Source organism: Crocodylus siamensis, chromosome 1 (genome assembly GCF_052110815.1).
Source record: "Crocodylus siamensis isolate JL-2025a chromosome 1, ASM5211081v1, whole genome shotgun sequence".
NCBI classification, from domain to species: Eukaryota; Metazoa; Chordata; order Crocodylia; family Crocodylidae; genus Crocodylus; species Crocodylus siamensis.
In genome coordinates, this window is record NC_143395.1 from 232,612,540 (window position 1) to 232,636,191 (window position 23,652).

At 42.7% G+C, this 23,652-nt stretch overlaps 1 protein-coding gene across 1 annotated transcript in view; it reads right to left on the bottom strand.

Annotated features, from left to right (window-relative positions):
• The window catches only part of GABRR3 (gamma-aminobutyric acid type A receptor subunit rho3), a 42,764-nt gene continuing 19,112 nt past the window's right edge, over positions 1-23,652 (bottom strand). The window contains exons 3-9 of the mRNA XM_090031613.1: positions 21,803-21,870; positions 20,139-20,362; positions 14,721-14,803; positions 13,456-13,596; positions 8,073-8,225; positions 3,006-3,202; positions 1-1,780 (exon numbers count right to left, since the gene is read on the bottom strand). Coding sequence (XP_089887739.1) covers positions 1,484-1,780; positions 3,006-3,202; positions 8,073-8,225; positions 13,456-13,596; positions 14,721-14,803; positions 20,139-20,362; positions 21,803-21,870 — 1,163 coding nt within the window. The 3' untranslated portion in view covers positions 1-1,483. The remainder of the gene's footprint in view (positions 1,781-3,005; positions 3,203-8,072; positions 8,226-13,455; positions 13,597-14,720; positions 14,804-20,138; positions 20,363-21,802; positions 21,871-23,652) is intronic.

The window sequence follows — 23,652 nt, forward strand, 5'->3', positions numbered from 1 at the left end:
TTCCATTATTTTAACCCAGCACTGGCAGACATTTACTTTTTGGACATTTTCTTACCAGCATGCATTTCCATGTTGCATTCATGTAGTTACTTTAAAATGCAAGACGAGATCAAGGAATTCCAGGTACTGCCAATTTGGGAAAGCCATACAAGTAATTCCACAATTATCTGACCCTTTTGGGGGGGCTGCTGAACTACTTTTTATGTTTGTCTACCCCTCTTCCAGCAGTCCTAGGTTTGGCCTGAACCCCAGAGACAAACTCATGCAAAATGTGACTGCTGCTCTGTAACTGTTCCCTTTTATTTCCTCCATGCCTTTGTTCTCATTCTCAGAGATTCAGTCAGAATCATTGAACAAAGCAGTCATATGCAATGTCTCCTCACCCTAACTCTTAACCTCTAACACCCAGAGGAGTGACAGACCCAAACCGATGCATACAATAAAATCAGCATAGCAAGAATCTTGTAATAATGACAGACTTCTTTTTTACCTGCAGAGCTTTCTTAAGTCTCAGCTTCAAGAATTCAAGTGTTTGATCTGGTTAATTTAGAGAAAAGATGGGATGATGACAAAAGGTTTGCATGAGGCTGATTTGGACTGGGTCTACAAGGACAACGAGTGGCATACCTTGCTATAACAGACCATGGACATTTCTTTCTGTTCTTTTTATCAATCCAGTCAATCACAGGTAACAGACTGCCCTTCAGATGTTGTGGCACTGCCTACAGAACACTTAGTGCACTCCTCTATATTCACTACTTCAGTGATCAATGATCTTGGAGCATTCAAAAACATATTTTTCTAAAGGGATGCAAACAAAATCAGACGGACCTCTATTTTTGTAATGTACAATGACATCTCAGTTCCAGCCTGCAGCTGATTTCCAATTCACTACTTACCTATCATCTCCTTACCCCAACCTACCATCCAAGCACAAAGGCTGCTGAGGTATATACAAGTTGGCCAGAAAAACAGGAGCACAGCAAGCTAAATAAAGACAAGAGCCATCTGAAGATGACGTATGGTGCTGATTGCATTACACTAGCATGGATTACAGGTGGAAAAGGAAAAGAAAGGCTGAGTAGGGAAGGGTAGTTATAGAATAGCATAAAAGACTGAAGACTGCATTGACAACTCATTTCAGGAAACTACCAATTATTTAGCAGCATGATGCAGGGCCCTGTAACATGAAAATCCATAAGCAACTTCAGAAGTTACAAAGGCTTCAGACTACTACTGTGAAGCCCTGCATGGACCAGTTAAAACCCCTTGTCTCTTTTAGAAGTAACACTTACAAAGCCAGGTCACTGGGGTTTTTAATGAATATTCTTGCTGTCAAACAAACCGACATTCCCTGGTCTGATGTGTGACCTTGTTCCAGAGATGTTTAGATATTTCCTCTGTTGCTGTTGGGCTTCTTTTTAAGCATGCATTTCAGATGTTGTCTCATACAAGCCAATGGGCAGATTGTAGTGTTTTCTTTTCATATATACAAACCCCAGTAAAAAAAGTTGAATATAATATACACGATTGGAAATATAATCCTGGAATATGTGTCAATGACGTGATTGTTCTGCAAAATAATCCTGCCCATATTTCCTTTCAAGGATCTCTTCCTCTTTACACGCGTTGTGTCCACATTGGGGATGCTGGCTGCACGTCCCCGAGATGAGCTCTCTTCTGAGTGCATTGACAAATCAGCCAAGTCAAGGTCAGTATCATGATAGCAGCCATCAAAGGCCATTGCTTGCACTGCATCAAGATTATACACTCCAGGCACCTGGCAACAAATAATAATTATTATGGTCTAGCAGGAGGTGTAGGACTGATAAGACTTTCATCTGCTACATTGTCTCCCCTGTTGACATTCTGGGAGTGCTGCAGGAGCAGGGTGGGGAGTGGTGTTTTAATTTAAGCGGCTGTGAGAGCCGCTCTAATTAAAGCACCTGGAGAGTATCGTGTATCAGCGTCCCCGCGCTGAAAAATGGCAGCTTTAGTTAAAGTACCCCTGCCACCACTTTCCAGTGCAGGGATGCTGATACATGAGACGCTGGAGTCTGCTGGAGCGTGGTAATCCCCATGCTCCAGCAGACAGGATTAACTGAATCTCCTCTGATGCGCTGTAATTATAGCATGGCAGAGCAGTCTTGCTGCTCGTGTATAGGCGTTCTCTGTTTTCAAAAAACTATAGGTGGGGAAAAAACAGGACTACTGTATAACACGGACAGCTGGCCCTCTGCCTGTGGCAACTTGCCCTTCTGCATCACCCAATTACCTAGAGCTAGAGGAACACCACAGATATTTTCCACAAAAACTTGGAATAAAACAGGGAAATCACTGGTGCTATATATATGACCTTGCCTGTCCCCTTTTCCTCAGCTCTTCTAGCCAAGGAGTTCACAGTTGGGATTGTTCATGGAAGCAAGGGGACCATACAAATGATTCAGGAAGGGCAAATTTCTAACTTGTAAACATGACTGTCCACTTCAGAAAGCTAATTCTAATGAATTGCATGGCTACTCTTCTGATCAGGGAGCAAAAGCAGATCATACGACTGGTCTGCCCCATTAAAACTGACTAGAAAGAACTGGACAAGGAGTGAGAAAGGAGAAATGGCCTCTCCCTTTTAGGAATCAGGTACAAAGAGAGCCTATCCTCCCCAAGCTCCAAGAGAGGGAAAAAAGGGGGACTGCTCAACCACCAAGGATGAGGAGAAAGACCCTGGAGAGAGATCTCTTTCCCCTCAGCTACCAAAAGTGGCAGAAAGAAATGGAGAGATGAAGCTCCCTTAGCTTTTGCCACTGGAAAAGGGAAGAGGGAATACTGTATTTTAAGTATCCAGGAGAGGAGAGCCATTTTTCCTACCATCCAAAGAGGATATAAGAGCAAATGGCCAGTTAGTCAAAAGGTCTCAAAGACACAGTCACAGCACAAATTTCACCACACAATGCCACATCACTATATCTCGTGGCTGTCTGATGACACCAAAATACACAAGTTTATACCTTCCCTCTTTTTTTTAGTTGTTTTCTCTCTTCTACTGTAGTGAGATAGTTCACAGCTGCATATTCAATGACAGACAGGAAGACAAAAACAAAACTGATCCATAAGTATATATCCACGGCTTTTATGTAAGACACCTGAGGCATTGAGGCACTTACTCCTGTGATTATAGTTGACATTGTGAGCACAGTAGTTATACCTGCCAAAGAAAGACGTGATTAATATAGAGCAAAGTCCAATTGGCTTCATTCAACTAATGACTGGCCACTTGCTCAGCATAGTTTTGTGAATGTGAGGGGACCCCTTTAGCCCCTTGGCACAGGTTATGACACATACAGCACGCTACAAAGGATAACATTATAGACCTGCTCAAAACTGTACCCAACCCATAGATCATTTATACATTCCACCTGTACAATGGGAAATCCATTGTTCACAGAAAGTGCTAAAGCATAGTTAGTCCTAACTCCATAGAGGTGAGATCCTGTAATACAAGGAGCAGAAAACCATTCGCCAACTGCAACTCTTGAAACTGCAGATGAAGTATGTATGATGCACCACTGTTAAAAGGTTTATAAAATGTTGCTGCTTTGTGTGTTCCTGGAAGCACTGGGCTTGATACACTTCCCATTTACCTCTCTCTTACACATGGCCTCAATGAAAGCACAACAGGACTGGCCAGACTTTATGATGTCCTAGCAGGACTTCTAGTGCACTCCTCTGTGATGTCAAATGCAGTTCTACAACCTTTTCTAATTAAGCAGTTCCATTGGTGTTGAATACAATGTATCTCTCTATTTTGGGTACTGCAATCACCACAGAGTAAATGGCTTAAAAGGACTGGGAGCTACTGGGAGTATCTACACAAGATGCTGTGTCACCGTAGTGATAAGCTATGGCAACATAGCTCATTGCTATGGTGATGTAGCATCAGCAGGCACAAGCTGTGATGCCAATGCTACTCCACAGTAGCAATGAGCTACTGCAGAGCAGCTCATTGCTACTGTACAGTAGGGTCAGAAATGGCCCATGTGGTCACTGGGACTGCAAAGTAATGGCAGCAAGTACTAAATGACTGCGCAGTAACAACTGTGCAGTTGAGTGCATGTGTAGACATGCCCTCTATGTAGTAATTGCCATATCAGAATAGACCAATTAATGTAGCCTGATACACTCTTTTCAATGCTACTCAATGCCCAGAGTTTCAGAAGGAAGTTTAAAACTTCTCTAATGCATCAGTGAGTACAGGGAAAGGGTGTTTTCCCTGATTAAAGTTACTGCTGCTCTAGAGTTTAGCAGGGCTGGGTAAAATGCAGCCCAGGGGCTGGATGCAGCCTGCCAAGCCATTCTATCCAGCTCATGGGGCCCCTAAAAAATTTAGAAAATTAATATTAATCTGCCCTGGGCTGCCTGTTATGCAGCCCTCGATGGCTTGCTGAAACTCAGTAAGCAGCCTTCTGCCCAAAATAATTGCCTGCCCTTGGAATGGGTGAGAACAGATAATATTCTCTTTTCATTTTAGCTATGGTAAATCAACTTTGGATGTATTTCTCAAAGATTTGCTTTACTCAAAGCTCACAGCAGAAATTCCTGTATGACATTCTGTGGCCTCTGGTATGCAGGAGGTCAGAGTAAATTATCACAGCAGCCCTTTTTGGTCTAAGTCCCTATGAAACGTACACATTATTTGACTTTGTACTGAATCTTCACTTACATTTTTAAAAACTGACATCAGAATACGCCAAAAGCTTTTAATAATTCAGAACACAAGGCTCTGGAAAGTGTATCTACAAAAGAACTGAAATGGTGAAAGGCCCTCACTAGTCCTTCCATACTAGTGGAATTGAAGCCAAACATTGCAGTCACAAAGACAGCAGGTGCTGGTTAGTGGTAAGGTGCAGGCCAGGTCCTCCAGGGATTACTGCCTGTGCCTGTTAGTTAAGCTGATACTCTGGCTCCCGTATGCAAGAAGCTATCCTAAACTACTGAATTTGCCTCAGTAACGTTGTTTATTGGTGGGTTACAGGGGCTGATTACACCAGTGTGTAGGAAGTGAATTTCCTATAGAGGGCCCACAACTCTCAGCAGGGTAAATAATGTCTGTACTGGACAGTGCTTCCTGGATTCAGGCTCACAACTTTCTTGTCTCTTTACTCATGTTTCAAAGATTAACAAGATCTCTTCTCACCCCCACAAACTGAATGTCTTGAATGTGTGTCCTTATAGGAAGTTTCTCAACAGCTTCCCTTTCTGGAAAAAAACAAGCCTACTGTGAAAATCTGGGCACACTGAAGTCAATGGGCGTTTTTTCCCATTGACTTCATGGATCCAAAATTTCACCCCTAATCTTTTCAGCCTCCCTTTCCGTGGAAGCCCAATCACTTGTAAAGTGTTTATGTTGTTTGCCTTATTTAAGGCTTTTATTCCAGTTATGTCTTTTTTTTCAAGCTGCTATAATACTGTGAGTGAGAAGATATCACTGGTTTACATAAGTCAGAATCCTGGATGATATCATGGCAGTCTTAAATTTTTGATGAAAATAATCAATGAAAAACTGTTCTATTTGTTATTGTAACAGAAAAAAATATTACTACAACAATAAAATACAAAGCTGGTTAGGAAGCTTAAATATTTTATAGGAGAAATTGTACACGTTCTCTGTCAAAATTTAATTTTGATAAAAGTTCCTACCAGCTCTACTCAATGAGCTTTATCACTGGGCCCAATTCACTATGTGTTAATCCAGTTTTAGGCTAGTTTAACTTCACTAAAACATTCAGGAGCTTTATCTTCCCTTCTCTCATCTATAGATTTAAGTTGAACACTGAGGTTCTGAATGTACCATGCAAGAGTAAAAATGTATTCAGATGCTTACAAACTAGAAAGTGAAGCATTATAACCTGGTATCCAAATCACTGATCAGGAATATAAAGCTTATCAAAAATTATCTTGGATATACTGCTGTAATACAAACAGGTTATTCAGGGAAACCTGATGTGTAATCTCATGTAACAAGGGTCAGCATCCTACAGCCTGTGGGCTGAATCCAGCTCAAAGACATGGGGTTTCAGTGACATTTGGCAGTAGGAGTACTTTCTGCAGACACTGTCCCCCTGCTGCTATGGGGATGAACACCAGTCATAGCCACTCTCTGTGCAGCCACCTTCTCCATGTTGCCAGGAAAACAAGTGGAAGTGGTGGCAGGGTCCAGTAGTAGCCCAGGTGGGTCATTCTAGTCTGCAAATGGAAAAGCTTGCCTACCCTTCTCCTATAGAAACTTCCATATGATTTAAAGAAAGAGCATTGGTAAGCTGCTAACTGCAGTTGAACACAGGCTTGTCAATATTTTTAGATGACCTTTCAGGACTCAAGACATTTTTTTTATTTAAAATAAAACCTGATGTTAGTTTCTCACAGATGAAAGGAATAGGAGAGTCATTTATGCCATAGCCGTAGCAGATGGGCTAGTTATTTCACTGGCCCAACAATTAATTTATATTCTATATATCGTATTTAAAATTATCCATTACTCCAATAAGACACATCACATTAACTATACAGCCAAACATAGTTTTTCTGTACAGGTCAATAGGGCTACAGAAAGACACTTTCTTTATTGGAACTGTTAATACACTCAAATTTGTTTTACTCACTAGGGCTGTCAAGGTTTCCCCTCGTCTTAAATGTAAGACAAGAACTTAATCAGCTTCCAGAACCAAAACTGTTAGTAAGAATGAAAACTGGGAATTCCCTTGTCAATTCTTAAATTTACAACTGTAGGAATCAGAAGCATTAGAGATATATTAGATATAACAGGAAATCTCCGTTAGATCTTTGGAGATCAATTAATCTTGGATATATTCATTCTAAAGCCATTAGTGCTATGCCATCAAAGAGAGAAATCTGAATGATGTGAAGTAATCAATCTTTGATAAAACACTAATGTTGTAAACAGTGACTAGACAGCTCTTTATGGGCCTGATCCTAGGATGTGCAGAGTTAAAATTATAGGGCTCAGAACAGAGACAAGATAGGATTTGGCTTTTAGTGAATAAAATCATAAGCCATTAAAAGGTAACATTTTCAAAATTACATAAAGGATTAAGGGCTTTTCTACATGCAAGCACTCAGGACGGTTCATACAATTAACTGAAGGTGTGAATTTAGGGTCAATTTGTTTTAAATTTTTGTGTGGAAATACATGGCAGCAAGGCAGCTCAGGTAGGTAGCTCATACAGCAGTAGGCAACCCCTGACACATGCCAGAGAGTAGCATGCAAAGGCCTTTTGCTTGGCATGCATGCTTCAGGGAAGGGGCTGGGGCTGTGCTGCCACATCAAGTATTGGGTCCCTTGCAATTCCCGCACCATCCACCCCTGGCGTACCAACATCTTACAAGTCAAGGTTGCAGGTGTTTTTGACACTGCCCAAAACTGTTGCTGACCCCTGCCCAACAGACATTCAGTCTCCTGAGTGTTTCCTGGAAGCCATTTCACTTGGGTTGTTCCCAAGTTATTTTTTGCCTAGAGTGGCCACTTTTGCTCTGGAAGAAAAATTATTAACATCTGCACACTCATGGTTTCTTCTGAGAGAGCAAGGACTTTGTCTGGAGAAACTGAACATCTGTACATAGCCTTAAGCTAGAAACATAAGGCTTGGGGGAAGATGAAGGACCCTGAACTGATGCAGAGGCAGGTGGGTAGCCATACACCCTCTGACCCATATGGGGTAAGGTAGGGGAAAATTGTCTGCTACTTCCATAGAGAGCAGACACAGAAAGGTTCAAATGATGTTCCACAGAGGGAAACTCATACATACTCATCTTTCTTGTGTCCCCCTCTCACGTGTCATAGATAGTTTTATAATAAAGTACAACTGATCTGTGGAGAGCAACATTCCCCCATGTCCAGAGGATGGGGTACATGTAGGTGGTATAACAATAATGGTGTAACTCAGGAAGCTACTTAATGCGTTTGCTCACATGTACTGCACACCAGAACTTGGTTAAGCTAACTACAGTCCTCCTTGCTTTCCCATCTTCCCCTCCCAAAACATCCCTTCAAGGATTACCTAGTGATACCCTGGCAGGGACAGCTCTTCTGTCAATCCAAAATGAAACCCAGGACAGCATCACCATCAGCATAGCTGGGAAATAAGACTGTAGCACAAAAAAGAAAATGTGTCTCCTTAGGGCAAAGTTTATAAAGAGTCGGTTGTACCAACCTGTTGAAAGAAAGAGTGAGGGGAGAAGAGGTTAGTGTTTTTATAAAGATCAGCACTCAGCTTATTTCCACTAGATCCTTTCCACTGGTTTGCCCTTATCACATCATAAATAATATATAAGACGAGCACCTTAGTTTATACCATGACTCTCATTCCAAATTGCTTTACAAATTTCTTCCCCCTGCCCTAAAAAAAAAGCCATTTTGTGAATGGAACATCCCTGTTCTTTAAAGATGCAATAAAATATTATGTCACAGTTGAAGGCAGAAAATAAAAAATAAAAAAAAACATTGAAACTGTAACTTCAGGAAGAACACAGTCAGGCAGAAAGTAATTTCCTTTGTCAAAACAGCAAGCTAATACTTCTACTCACATGAAAAGAAGTATGGGGTGTTTCATGGCCAGACCTCACTTTACTAAATCAAGGTATTTCCCTTTTGTTTGTCCATGTTGGAATAGTTATTCCATGATGACTTCAGGGGGAAGAGTGCCACCTAGTGAATCACCCGTGTCACTGTGCTGCACTGGAGTGCAGTGAGTTTTAGAGTATGGAGCGAGGTTAAAATAAAAAAGAGAGAAAGAAATGGCTAGCGGGTCAGAATCTGCCTTTGGAATAAGAACAGAAGGATGAATGAGCTTGTACTGGGCAGCCGTGCCCAGATAACAGGCTATTTTAGGAACTTATAACTTAATAATAACGATAATCCTGTCTAAAATAACTCACGGATTACATGGTTTCAACCTGGGATAGGATTTTTACTTTTTAAAATAATTTTCTCAGAATGACTGTCCAGATGAATTCCTTCTTGGGAAAGCCCTGGGAGGGGACCGAGAACTGGAGAACTGTGATGGCTTAATGTTATGAACTTGCCTGCAGAATTTCTCTCCAGAGGAGGGAGAATTTGAAAGAGGCTTCAACTGGGAAGAAGACAAACATGGTGGTTAAGGGGTGCCCAGAGAAGGTTGCCCCTGATCTTAGCAGGCAGAGCTCCATATGGACATTTTCTGTACTCATTCTGCTGTGGGTAATCCCTCCCAGCAGGAGGGTGCCGGTCCGAGCCATGCACTTGCTCACTAGTATTACTTAACTAAAAGGAGCTGGTCTGCATTTAATAATCATCTTCAGTCAAATGAAAAGTTAAAAAAAAGCAGAAGAAAATACAGCCTCCTGGCTATAATAAAACTCAGCACAAGCTAGGAAGCTCCAAGCTAAAGTAATGTTCTGTCCTGAGAAGCGATTACACAAAAATGGCCCCATTTTACTCATCGGATTTGCTCTCTGCATTTATTCAGCCATATGTCAGTGATTTCCAGGGGCAGATCCATGGCAAGGTGCAATGGTACAGTTGCACCCCTCTTGGATTCCTGTTCCACCCAACTGGCTGATAGAGACAGCAGCATTTCTACTAGGACAGTGCTGAGGGAGTCAATTGACTACCTGATTCCTGCTAACCTCTCTTCCCTCCACAGATATTAACAACCCACCCTCCTTTTTTGAAGGCCTTAATGTTCCATTAATCAAGCTATCCTTTAATTTTGCTGTCTGTTAACCATTCTTGGTAATATCTCCCTTCTATTTCATAGGCCCACAGACTGTTTTTAGGTATAGCCAAAAACCTTAACTCAGGTGTGGTAATTTTAATTCAGCTGAACAGTAACCCAGGTGTGGAAATGAGTAGCAGTGAAGTGTTGGATACAATGTCAAGATGCTCAAGAAGGCTAAATTTTGTATTACAAATCTGAATAAGGCATGTACATTTAACTATAATAACAACTGGACTGAAAAACAATATTTTTTACTATTTTGCCTAGTTTGGTGTGTTTCTTTAACTTAATATATAATCTAGAAAATTAGTGCACATTCCAACAAAGCTGTATTTAGGGGTTTTTTTTATTTAAACCGAATAATACAGCGCTGGACCCTTAGGATATTACTGCATTTTCTAGTTTCTTGTTAACTGGAGAAAAACATGTGTTGTGTTGATTCATCACACCATCTACACCCCCCTTTCAGAATCCTAGATCCACTCATGGTGAATTCAATGGTAAAAACATCTATTTTGCTTTTTACTGATCTACCCTGCTGAGTCAGCATATCATTAACTAGCTTCTTGTTATATTCCTATCTGTGATACCTTTGTAAGCTCACGGCAGGCCCTGGGATTGCACAGGTGGCAGTGAGGACCTGATATAAAGTCAGTGAGTTTGCATGCATACCACTCAAAACCTTGTTTGTTCTGCAGAAGTTTTATTATTGATGAGAATGAATGAGGTAAGAAGGAAACCTATTTGATTCTCCAAGCCTCACCTCATCATATGGTACTGGCAGGTACTTCCCATCACCCTCCTTGTAAAATAAGCATACCTGATGTGGCCAACAGTGATGCACAATAAATAGAGAGATCCCCACTGATGTATTCACACAGTTATTTTTCTGACTAGAGATTTTATCTACATATTACATTTTATCTTTACATTATACAGTTTTGTCACTGTTCCTCAACAGCACAAGGTAAAAAGGAAGAGTCAGCCCAAACTGTAAATTCTTCCAGGTTTAGCTGAGTTGCATCATAAACCTTGCACCCTTTACTAATATTGCTATATCAGCCACTACAGAACAAATATTGCAAATTGTAATTAATTTTATCTAGATTGTGAAAATCAGTTGTCCCATAAATAAAGCAATGTCAATAAACCTGTGTGTATCTTTTTCTGCATGCCTCAAAATTTTTTTTAAAGATTTGTGCACTTCACCATATTATATGAAATCATGTCTACTTCACTATTTAGTCCTGATAACTGAGAAGCATTTTCTTCACTGAAATGAACTGATTCATACAACAGCACAGGCAAGCCATTTTAACCAGTTAAAAGTACTTTTAGAGTGCATTTAGATATCAAAGTATTTCATTATTTAGGATTGTGCATACACTATGCAGAGAATTGAAGAAACAGACTTGCATGAATTCATAACTATAACATGCTGGGTGTGTCTACATATCCAATAGTGTACATGCTCCAGAGTTTTTGTTCCTGGGAGCACTGTTTGAAGGTGCACCCTGGAGTAATTAACTCAGGAGCAATAAGCTGCAGAGTTTATTCATGCCCTGACCATGGAGCCTGGTTGGAGCAGTCCCTCCTGGCAGGGGATCCTAGGGGTTAGTCTGCCAGCCCAGGGCTGCTCTGACTGGCCCCCACATACTTCAGAGGGGCTGGCTGGGACACAAGGGAGCTTCAGTGCAGGACTAGCTGGTGGGCAACAAATAAACTCTGGCAGGCGGTGTCTGCAGGTGTACTGCTACACAACAAATAAACTCTGGTGCAGGCTAGTACTCGTTTCATGTGCCTAATAGGGGCACATATGTAGACACAGAGATGTTTACTGAGGAACTAATTAGGCAGCTCTGCAGTAAAAATCACATATAGATACACTCACTCAAATGCACTATAATGCATTCTCTGAAACCTTTTGAATAAACATGGAAAATTTGTTGAACCATTAAATTAGCATGTGCTCAGCTGTGATGTGCACGCTGATCACTGGTTCGTTTTCATTATGCAACCAACCCCAGGTTGTTCAAAATCATGAGGCATGCCTCAAAAAGTTAAGGGATCTTAGAAAATACTACATTTGAGGTTCTTTACATTTACTTTTTTTTTTTATGCTTCATTTTCAAATTTCTGTTCCACAACCAGAGGTAGCATATTTTTTCTTAAAAGCAAAAGCTGAGACTTTCAGGTAACCACAGAGCTGCAAAAGCTTTACAAAAAGCACCACATATTGCAAAAACTGGAAAGATCGCATACTCTACTCTTTTTTAGGCTCCTATTTTTTTCATATCAGGAGTTTGAAGATTACACAGTCCCACTGTGTTACAGCAGGAGAATGTTACACACACACACTTAAATCCAATATGACATTTTTTCTCCTCTGTCAACAGGGAGAAAAACAAGCCTTATTTTGGAGATGAGTACCACAGCTCCGTCTTTGTTCTGGCCTCAATATCAGCCCAGGGCCAGAGCTGGAGCTGCCCAGGCTGCCGCCACCACTGCTGCTTAGAACTGCAGAGTCAGCAGAAATCCAGTGAGTGCATGTGAGTGGCTAGGGCTAGTGTCAGTCTGAGTCAGGGATAGGCAGGGGATCAGGCAGCACCTGTGGGGAATTGGGTTGGGATCCAGTGGGGGATAGGGCAGCAGCACAGGTCAGAGATTGGATAAGGGATCAGGTAGAGGTTAGGGCGGCAACGCAAAGTGGGGATTAGGTTGCGATTGGATGGGGAATGGAGCAGCAGCATGGGATGAGGGACCTGCACTTCTATCCCATCCCCTGTACTTGCAGGGCTGCTGCATCTCCTGACCCATGCTGCCTCCCCATCCCCCAACAAGCTATGTCCTATTCCCTAACCCACACTGCTGCTGAATCCCCTGATCTGTACTCCTACCAAGCAGAAGCATGGGGCAGGGCATGGGGCAGGAACATGGGTTAGGGGATGTAGCAGCAGCACATCAATGGGAGGGACAGCATCCCGCACTCATGATCTGAAAACAGTACCCATGGGGGATCAGGCAGGGAATGGGGCAGCAGCAAGGGTTAAAGGGGGGCAAATAGCAGGGCATTTACATTTACTTTTTTTGTTTATGCTTCATTTTCAAATTTCTGTTCCACAACCAGAGGTAGCATATTTTTTCTTAGGGATGGTGGACAAGCAGAGGGATGGGGGACAAGCAGCAAGGACAGGTGGAAGGACAAGTGGGAGGGACAGGCAGAAGGGTGCAGGTCTGGGGGGGAATGGTAGGGGAGCAAGGTGCAAGGTTCAGGCTGCTTGCCCTCCCCAACTCCCCCCCACCCATTGGTTGGGGACAAATTTAAGATGATCCCCCAGTACTTAGTTCCTATACATGGAAAATTAGAACACGTTTATAATTAAGTTATAACATATTTATAATTTTCCATGTATAGAATCAAATTAATGAGGCGGTGTCTTCAGTTTGATGTCATCTTGGATTTTAGGTAAATATAGTACTGTAATCCAAAAGAACCAGAGGCCAGAGTATAGACTACAAATCCATTGTGAGTGAACAGTTCTGCATCTATTTAATTCTAAGTGTTTTAATGATGATGGTGATGATGATGATCATCATTTATTAATAGTCAAATAAAAGAGAAAATGGGTGTCTGCATGTGGTAGAGCTATGTGTCTATCTTCTAATGCCACCAAGCTTACTATACCAGTACTGCTGTAGAAAGCTAGTCCACTAGAAGCACTGAACTCTTCAATGAAGAACTGGGAAAGGGAGATGTGCTCATCTGTGCTTAATGACTCATTCCCATGTTTCCAGTACAGCATCAGGTCATCTTCATTGTAAGCATCTACAAGAGAATAAAAGCTAGATTACCAGCTCTACCAAGACAAGGCTGTCATGGTTTTCCTTGAGGGGATGTGTGCCCAGCACTTTAAAGTGGGTTAAATGCTTCTGCACCGCTTTAATGGTGTTGGTGTTTGCATGCATCAGCAGTGTATTGCGCAGTAATTCCAGCCACTGTAGCAAATTTGGCGGCATAATACGCCTTAAATGACTTGGGGCATAGCAAACTAACACTCCTCCAGCTAGTTTAGTTTGTTGTCCTACAGCTGCAGAGTGAAGCACTGGGCTTCTTAGAGCTCAGGGGCTCTGCAAGAAGCCCTGCAGGCAGCCTGGCAGCAGCCTGGGAAGGCAGGTTCCACCTAAGGAAAAAAAAAAAGCAGTGAGCCTGACCCTTTTTTTTTTTCCCCTAGAGCCTGCCTGCCTACTTGAGCTGTGCAGGGGCCCGGCGCTTCCCTCTGTGGCTGTGGTGCCCCCTGGGACCATCTAAGCCAGGTGCCTGCGGGCAGCTACTGCCTGGGAGGGAGCCACTGCTGCCATGGAGGAAAGCACCAGCCCCCGCCAGCCCAGGGTCTGCTCTGTCCACCAGCAGCCCGCCCTCCCCTCCCTGCCACCGGAGAGGCAGGTAAGTGCAGGCGTGTGTTTCCTGATAAGACTAAAAGGCTTATCTTCAAAGCTAATGAAACAGGGGACTTCACTGTCTACATGTGCATTTATGCCATCTTAAATTTACTGCACTGTAAATAACTGCACAGTAAGTAGGAATAGGCCAGTGTATACACATGCAGGTGTGAAAGCACATTAATACTGTGTGGACTGACTTGGGACTAAAGTAAATGCTAAGTCAGTCCATACACACAGTGTTACTGTGCAGTAAGGCATTTACACATGTATTACTGAGCAGTAACTAATCGCTCAAGTCAGCATAAGTCACCATATTTACTGCATGGTAAGAGCATGCACATGTAGACGTGCACCTGTACTGCACAGTAATTCTGGTTACTGTGCAGTAAATGCACATGTGTAGACATGCCCAGAGTGTCTCCTGAGGGGGAACTACTATGGACAAACTGGACTGTGGATAAGAACACATATATAAAGTACATGTTGTCATGCTAGAGTCAAACTTACAGCTTTCCAGTTCTAGAGAACAATTCTGTGTGTCCAGAGGAAACCTACTGAAATCCATGAAACACATGGCAGAAACTGTTATCCTACAAAAGGGACAAGAAAAAAAATAATGACAATGTTTATAATGTCTAAAAAGAATTGGTGACTTAGCAGCATCTTACTGTGAAATCTCAAGTTATTTGGGTAGAATCCTGGCCCTGCTAAAGATTTTGTTCTTTGTCATTTTGAGTGATCCTGAAATGACCTTTTTGTTTAAAAGGTAAATCCAAACTGGTAGGAAAATGGTTTATATAAAAACCAAAACAATATTTTCTAACTTTTTGCTTGTCTTCTTCAATTTTTAATCACTCTGCTGCCGGATTCCTGCTCCCTCCTATCTGAGGTTCAAGGTACTTGCTCTCACTGTAAGGCTTTTCATGACTGGTTATGCTTTCAAATTTACATCTTACCAAGACCAACAGGGAAAATTTACAATTCTTGGTGCTTCTTTTTCTAAATCTTCTCATGGGCAGACCCAAACAGATAGCAATGTAGCACAGCATACTCCAAAAACTATTTTCATAGTAAAACTAGAAAATGTAATTCTATAAAAAGATAAACCCTCATTTTTAACACTGTCCCTGCCAAACACACGTGGTATCTTACATATAAAAATTGCTGGCATGTTTAACATCTGAGCCCTAGGTTGCAGGAGAAACCAAGTAAGGATGTTAATTCTGTCATTCCATCTGGTTTTCCATGAATATGTGGATGATAAGTGTTCTAACATTTTATCCAATAAATAAAATAAAAGGTTAGAGGCAGCAGTTCACATTTAAATACAGGCTATAGTTTTAGTTAGTGTTACATTTCCCTATGCTGTAATGAGCTTATCTTAGATTTGACATTTTGCATGGATTCTCCAATGAATTTTTATATTGAGTCAAACTCAAGGTAAATCTGGTTGTGGTTATAATTGAATTTCCGTGACTCATGGTTGATGATTGTATTGTGAGTGTTTAAAAGTGTAGGATTTTAACTGACTGAAATGATGTTCTGAAGCTGATGTCTTTAAAATTTACACTTTTGTGGGTTTCAGTTTATGTAGCTGTAGAAGACTCAGTGACCAGCAGCTGTATGTTGGTTTATAGAATGAAGGCCAGGTTAGCTAGTTTAAAAATAAATGAAATGCAATATTTAATACTGGGTATTATGAACACACAAATGGGGAATATGCAGATTTTCCGCAAATAGTCCGGATATGGATTAAACAGTATCCTTTGAATGTAAATCTAGCAATATCAAAGGAGGCTTTTTATGAACATTTGATTCTTTCAGAACACAGACACTGAAGGAACTCAGGTTTCTACCCCACTGCATGGTCTTAGTCATTCTAAACCTCATCTAAACCAAAGAACATTTCCTCTGATCTATGTCACATGACAAGCTGAAGCTTACATTGCACTGAAATCAAAAAAGCCAACACAAAGCCTATGTGCCATTTAAGTCCCAGGTCAATAGGAATTATATACCTCACAACTTCAGGCTGGACTTCTGCACTAGGAAAAATGTTGTCCTTTTAAATAATCTTTGCCACATCATCCGATGTGCATAAGTCCCCTCAATATGAAAATAAATGATGGACTGATGATGGCAAGGGCAAGTACTTGCTTAATGTTTCTGCTCTTGCTTAAAACACCACGCAAATCATTTTCATTGTGCTGTTCAGTAGGTTATCAGCTCCACCTACCCTGCTTTCCCCGTACATTTGTAGCTCCCATGGATATTAGTGGCAGTGCCTTTGGGGGAAAATATCAGTGCTAATATCTTTCATGCAGATATGAGAAGAGGTTTTTGCTGTTTGTCAACAATTTGTAGTTTTATTGGACTTAGTGAACAAAAAGACACAATGAGCATTGAAGTATTAATTAAAACCATTGACCACTGGTTGACATGAAAAGTAACAGTTTTCCAACAGTAGCTGTTCTTGTAGTCCTTGATGTTTCTGTATTTACATGTGAAATTAAAAAAAAAGAATAAAATGTAAATATTTCAACCACCACACAACAAACTGATACATAAAATAACAGAGAAGTGTATTGGCTGTAGTGCCAATGCTGGATTTGTTTGCATCCATTAATACTTATGCCACTAATATTAACAAGCTTCAGTAACTCTAGCCATTCTGGAGAAAAGGATGTTAGTCTGGAGAGGAGATACAGAGAGGGGATTTGCTAATGGTCCTCAAATACCTGAAGGGCCGTTATAAAGAGAATGGAGATTGATTATTCTTTTGGTCCAATGGGACAGGAGTAGGAATAAAGTAGCAGGGGAAATTTAGGTTGGAGATTAGGAAGAACTTTCTCATTATGAAGATGGTTAAACATTGGAACAGGCTGCCTAGAGAAGTTGGGGAATCTTCATCCTTGGATATTTTTAGGAGCAGGTTAGACATTTGGATGGGGTTGTTTAGTTAGGAATGACCCTGGCTTGAGCAAGGGACTGGACTAAATGACCTTGTGAGGCTCCTTCCAGCTCCACTTCCCTACGATTCTATGATCCTGATAGATTCTGAATTTAAATTACAGGCAGTCCTTGGATTTACGACACAATTGGTTCCTGAAAACCACATCTAAAGTCGAAACATTGTAACTGGAACCAATTTTCTCATAAGAAATAATGTTATAAATGGGGGACTGGTTTCTGAACCAAAGCCTGATACCCTATTTTCACCAAAAATACCCCAGAATTTTGTACTTGATCAATTATAGATGAGTAATATAGCTACATTAATGTATTTATATTGTAAATAGCAATCATTGATTTGGAAGGACTTCTTTGAGGTGACTTTGCTGGACTTTTTGAAAGGCTCTTAGTTGGACTTTTAAAAGGGCTCTTGGCTGGAGTCTTCTCAGGAGTCTTGGCTGTAGGTTTTTGTAGCGACTTGGCTGCTTTCTTAAAGAAAGTGTCTAAGGAAGTTTGGACAGATGTTCTCCAGGGAGATGAGCAAAGTAGCGAGCTTGTTTGCTGGTGTGGAGTCTCATTGGATTAAGAGTTGTAAAGTTGAAACTGGCATTGTAAAGTTAAAGCAGGTGTCAATTTATAAACAATGTAAGTGAGAAACGTCGTAACTTGAAGTGTTGTAAGTCAAGGACTGCCTGTACTTGAAAAATCATGTTAGCTGACACAGGATCAGCTGTAGGTATGGATGTACACATCAGCACCAATTTCTAAAGACCCTTCAGTGAAAGCAGAGATTAATATTTTCAGAAACTTGAGGATGATCGTAAGATCCCCTTTTTCTGTATTTAAAAAATAAAGGACCAGACCTTAGCTGCCATCTTTATTAACAGAGTAGCAATCTCAACGTACTTGTCACGGAGGCACTGGGGTGCTCCGTGCCTGAGAATGAGGTAAGGCGAGCTGCCAATCACCGGGGCAGCCCAGCCGCCAGTTGCTGGGGCAACCAGGCAGGTCATGTGGCCAGAAGGGGGCAGGGCCAGGCCTTTATAAACAGCCCAGGCCAGAGCCTGACTAGCAGTTCCCTTCTGGCAGCCGCAGGAGTAGGAGCTCTGCGGCTGAGCTGAGCAGCCTGAATTGGTAGTGGCAGCCTTGTGGTCCTGACTGGCTGCGATGATGCCGGGGATGAGAGCCCCTTGACGAAAGGTAGGGTTGGAGGCCCTGGTGGGGGCTCAGTGTTTGTGTTGTGAGCAGGAGGCTCTGTGTTTTGTGTTGAAGCCAGGTGGCTTGTGTTGTGTTACAGTTAGTCTGGAGGACTGTAGGGGAGAGAGGAGGCCTCACGGGAGCTCCCCAGCAGCTTGGGGGTTCCTGGTGCCCAGCAGGGGCACAGTGCCACAGTGGGCACAGCATAAGGAGTGCCAGGAGGGCGCTTGCTGAGTGGGGGTTGTAGCCCCAGCCGTGAGAGGCCGGCACAGGCCCCAGGGTGGGGCGGCGGGTGCGAGAGGCGCGGCACAGGCCCCAGAGTGGGGCAGACTCTGATTGATAAAGACCCAGTAGAGTCGGGGAGGCCAGGTAAGGCTCCAGCCACCTGAGCCCAACCCGGTATTCTTGGCAAAGACCCAGTAGGGTCGGGGAGGCCAGGTAAGGCTCCGGCCGCCTGAGCCCAACCCGGGATTCTTGGCAATACCCAGTAGGGTCAGGGAGGCCAGGTAAGGCTCCGGCCGCCTGAGCCCAACCCGGGATTCTTGGCAAAGACCCAGTAGGGTCGGGGAGGCCAGGTAAGGCTCCGGCCACCTGAGCCCAATTCGATATTGACCAGTAGCAGGACATTGGAGTGAATAGTGGGAGCTAGGGCGGCGGTGACGAGCCAGGCCCAGGGGCGCCGGGAACAGGGCGGCGGCGATGAGCCAGGCCCAGGGGCGCCGGTGGTAGCCGGACAGTGGAGAGACAGGCCCAGGGCGCCGGTAACAGGCCGGTGGGTAGGAGCCCAGCCCAGGGGGCGCCAGGCGGGTGACGAGCCCAGGGTGCCAGGGAGAGAGCACCTGAGGGGCAGGGGACTGTACAACGTCCCATGGAACAGCTGCGAGGCTTGGGGCATGCTTAAGGGGAGGTTTGGAGGCACGCATACCCCTTAAGGGAGGGGCACACAGAGGCGCCCCATTTGGAGTAGGGGCAAGAACAAACATACCGTTCACTAGGGGAACAAAGGCAGCCTCCCATTTAACCTGTTAAACAGCAAAGTCGTGGCAGGCGAGGATTCAAGGGTGCCTAGTCCACCCTAACGTGACGGTAGGGGGCGCTAGGGAGTTCACGGCCACTCCTAGGCCCCACTCCCTCACAGTACTGAATAAGCTAGGGCTATCCAACCTTTTAGCAGCCAAGGGTCACACACTGCATGGCCCACACCGGCAGGGGCTCTAGGCCCCCTCATCTCCCTGGCAGTAAGATACCCCAGCACCATATGGGTGGCAGCTCCCCCACCCCCACTGCACTGCACCCCTACTCCTCCCCCCACACGCCTCCTTGGCTGCAGGCTCCCCCTGCACTATGGCACAGGTTCCCCTGGCACTGCAGGGTGTGCTGAGCCATACCACCTACCCTGCCCTGCTCTATCTTAACTACCCTCTAGGGAAAACTAGAGAAGAGAGGGTGAGCCAAGGGCCCTGGCTGTAGCACCAGCTGGAGTGATAAGGGGACTAGGGGCCAGGGGAGCCTGGGAGGAGAGACCTGGGAGGGGGAGGGGAAGGGGGTATAATTTAACCCCTTAGGTGGCACAAGCAGCATGCAGGCTGCCAATTGGACAGCCCTGGAATAAGCTAAAAACAAACTTTATTGGGAAGACTTGATGTTTAATGGCAAAGATACCAGATACTTTCTCACTAGGTAGTACAATGACTTCTGAGCTTGACCTGCTGAGGCAGGCAAAATTATTCATGTCATATCTTGCTACTGATACTTATAAGGCAACGTTGATCTTACCGTAGGCTGAAGAGTACATTGCCATCAGGGTATACCCGGAGCATGACATTCTCCATAGTTGTATCATGGATGAAAGATCTCTTGGAGTGGACAAAGAACACATCAGGTACCCAGATCTTCTTTATCAGTCTTCCATCAAAGGTCATGCTTCTATTTTTGGTACTAGGAAATGAAAGCCTCTCGTCTTTCCAGTAATGTCTGAGGTATAAAGTCATTGTGAAGTCCTTTGTGTAAATTAAAAGGATGAAAGCATGTGTTATTGTCCTGCTTCTGAATACAGCAATGATAAATAGTAAAAGTAATCAGGCCACACAACTTTGAACTATGTCTCTGAGCTTCATAAGCAGAATCCTCAAACCACAGTGAGGCCTCCAGAGCATTGAAAGAGAGTGTTGTGGACGAGAGATGCCTTTGAGATGTCTGTTGTTTGCTCCAGTTAGCTAGCACTAGTAGTTCAGGCAACTGAGGACTTGCTACACAACTCTCTTGAGGCTGGAAATTAAGCCTTGCCCACCTGCTCCTGTTCTGTGTGTTCCAAACCCAGAACTGACACAGCAAGAAGACTCCGGGGATACACCCAGCAAGAGCTTTCTGCTCTTTCTCTTGCCATGATCTATTTATATGCATACATATCATTATTAGTTTCATCCAATAAATCAAAATTCCTAAATCTAACACACACCAGGAAAGAACTGATTTCAGCTACATGTCTGTGACTACACCAGATGTACTCCAGCATAACAAACCCACATAACACATAAGTGCCATGTATTGAAATTCGCTATAGATGAAAGGTATGTTCTTGCCCACTGCTGTGGACAGAACCAGTAGCACTGCCTTTTATTTAGTTTCCCGTTACTTTCTATTCTAAGAACCTGTTTTCAGCTGACTATAACTTTGAAAAAAAATTAACCATTTGGGAGGAAATTTTTGATGCTGGGTATCTGCCTCAAGCCTATTCAACTGTTTCCAAGAATGGAGCTAGAGAAAAATATCTTGTTTCTGAATGTTAGGATCTATGATCTTTTCTTTGAAAAGCTTCATCGTGCCATGTTTTGAGGAACTTGGCATTTGGCAAAGAGTTGTTCATCAAGGATATATATTTTTTCCTGTTCCAGTTAGCACCTGGCTAAATTTGGCTACACTATAAGTTTTACTGTATACAGTAGTGTAGCTACACTTAAATTTTCATTGCGTTTCACAAGGCATTCAATATTATGTATTAATCAATGCAGTTATAAACTAGCACAAAGAGGCCACTAAAGGTTTCTTGATGGATGTGTTTAACCATAAGCTATAACCTGGGGATAAACATGACTAGGAACCAGTGTAAATACAGAGCACCTAAGGGCTCACACCAAAAACAATAGGAATAGCTGGGTGCTCAGTTTTTTAAAAATCAGAGCTTTACATGCTGTGTCCTTCTCTCCTGCACAAGTGAACAATCCAGCACATAATCTCATGTAATACTTATTACTTTCAGTGGGCATTACTCCTGCATATTGAGAAAAGAAAATACCCTCTTAAAACTCTACTTCTTTAATTATACCATTCTAGATCAGCATTTTGGAGGGCTGTTTTTGAGACATCGGTGACCCCTGAGTTTTCATTACAATTATGAATTCCATTAGTTTTAGTAACACAACAATTATCATAAAATTTACCATGTCAACTTCAGAAATGCTGTCAATGCTTTCTATCTGCACATCAATGCCTACTGGGATTGGTGACCCTGCAAAATAATACCACAAAAAATGAGATGAGAAGTAACAGTGCTTAAAAAGAAGAAAATATTTTAATTTAAACTCTAAACCCTACAGATTGCTACCTCCTCAGACACATTCTGTCTTGGGTCCATCCACTGAGATCATATCAATACCTGAAAGAAACTATGATGAAGACTTGATTATAAGAGTATATATCTTTAAGCAAACCTGTTGCAGTCCACAGGATATCACTGAAATTTGCAACATGTCCCTGAAGTCTGCAGAGCAGAAGACAATTTTCTTATGATTCCAAAGCTTTCTTAAGGATACAAACAGACATCACCAAATGAAATGGATCAGCGAAACAGATGTTGCCCTGTTGCCCCATGGGATCTGGCTCCTGCCGTTTCCTGGATAGGAATAATTTCTCAACCAGTGGGGAAAACCAGGGTTTCCCTGTTTGCAGAGACAGGTGCCCAGATAATTCCCTAGGTGCGCATCTCTCCAAACAAGGAAACCAAGGTTTCCTCATTTGTAGACACACCCAGGGAATCCCAAACAGGGAAACCCAGACAGATGCTCCCAGGGCTTCAGGAGCCTGATCCTACATGGCCCAAGTCCCTGCACTCAGGATTGGGTCCCTGAAGCCCCAAAAGTCCCTGCTCAGGGCAGCTGGAGGATGCAGGCAGCTTCAGGCTGTGTATGCTCTCCTGTCTTAAAGCAGACACTGGCTGCAAAATAGCAGCACAAAATCAGACCACCTATATTGTGGGCATTTGAAGTGTAACAAGGGGCATGGATGTCTGTTTCCACAGCCTTTGTGTCACCATAACAATTTTTCTGGTGGCACAAAGTCAAGGTCCATATACAACCTTTGAAAGTGATATATGAAGTATTTAAAAAAACCAATGGAAAAACTGTTTATGCAAAAATGTAAAATAAATTGAGGACAAAACAATGAAAACAGGCAGAATGAAACAGCAGGAAAGGGTCACAGTTATTTGAAGTTTCTTCCTTTTCCTTGCTTTTGTTACATCAACAAAGCCAAATAGCCCCCTTCCACCAAGTTAGAGAAGATACCTAAAAGAGAAACAGAAAATGTTCACTGCTTCTTTGTTCCCTCCGTCTCTCACTGCCACTTGGATCTTACTGTTCCTATGCAAGTTACCAAGTGTTCCTATGGAAGTTACCAGTATATATTTCTTATATACTGTTGTCATTGAAGTGTCAGCCTTCATACAGCATATTGGAACAGTGTGATTTGTCTCGATAGGAATCTTAAAACATTCTCGGGCATTTTAAAACACTGCTATGCAATTTCTTTATTTCACTTGCGTATTTTAAGCGGGACTTGATCTTGTACAGCTCATGTAAATATCTTCTGTGAACATAAATGCAAAGTAAAAAAGTGAGCTGAAAGGCTGGGAGTACTGAGAACTAGTCAGCAGGGTAGTTTTTTGTAGTTATCTAACATAGAAGCAAAGTTACTGCATTTCCTTTAAGCACTACACTGATTATTCTAGTGTCTTGTTGGGGAGAACCAAGCATGAAGAAGCTTTGATTCTAGCCTGGTTTTTGTCAAGTTCTAGAAAGGTGCACTATAGTGAGCCTCGGGACACAGCATCCCAGCACAACCATCAGCAAGCAAAGGAAGCACTCAGCTATGCTCCCCAGTATAGCTCCTGCAATTAGGCAAGAAGGACAAGGTGGCTGAGCAACATAATTAATGCAATCAGGACTCATAGTAGAGATGATATCTTTTATTAGATCAACAAGATTTTTGCACCAAAAAAAAATTTAATTGTAAT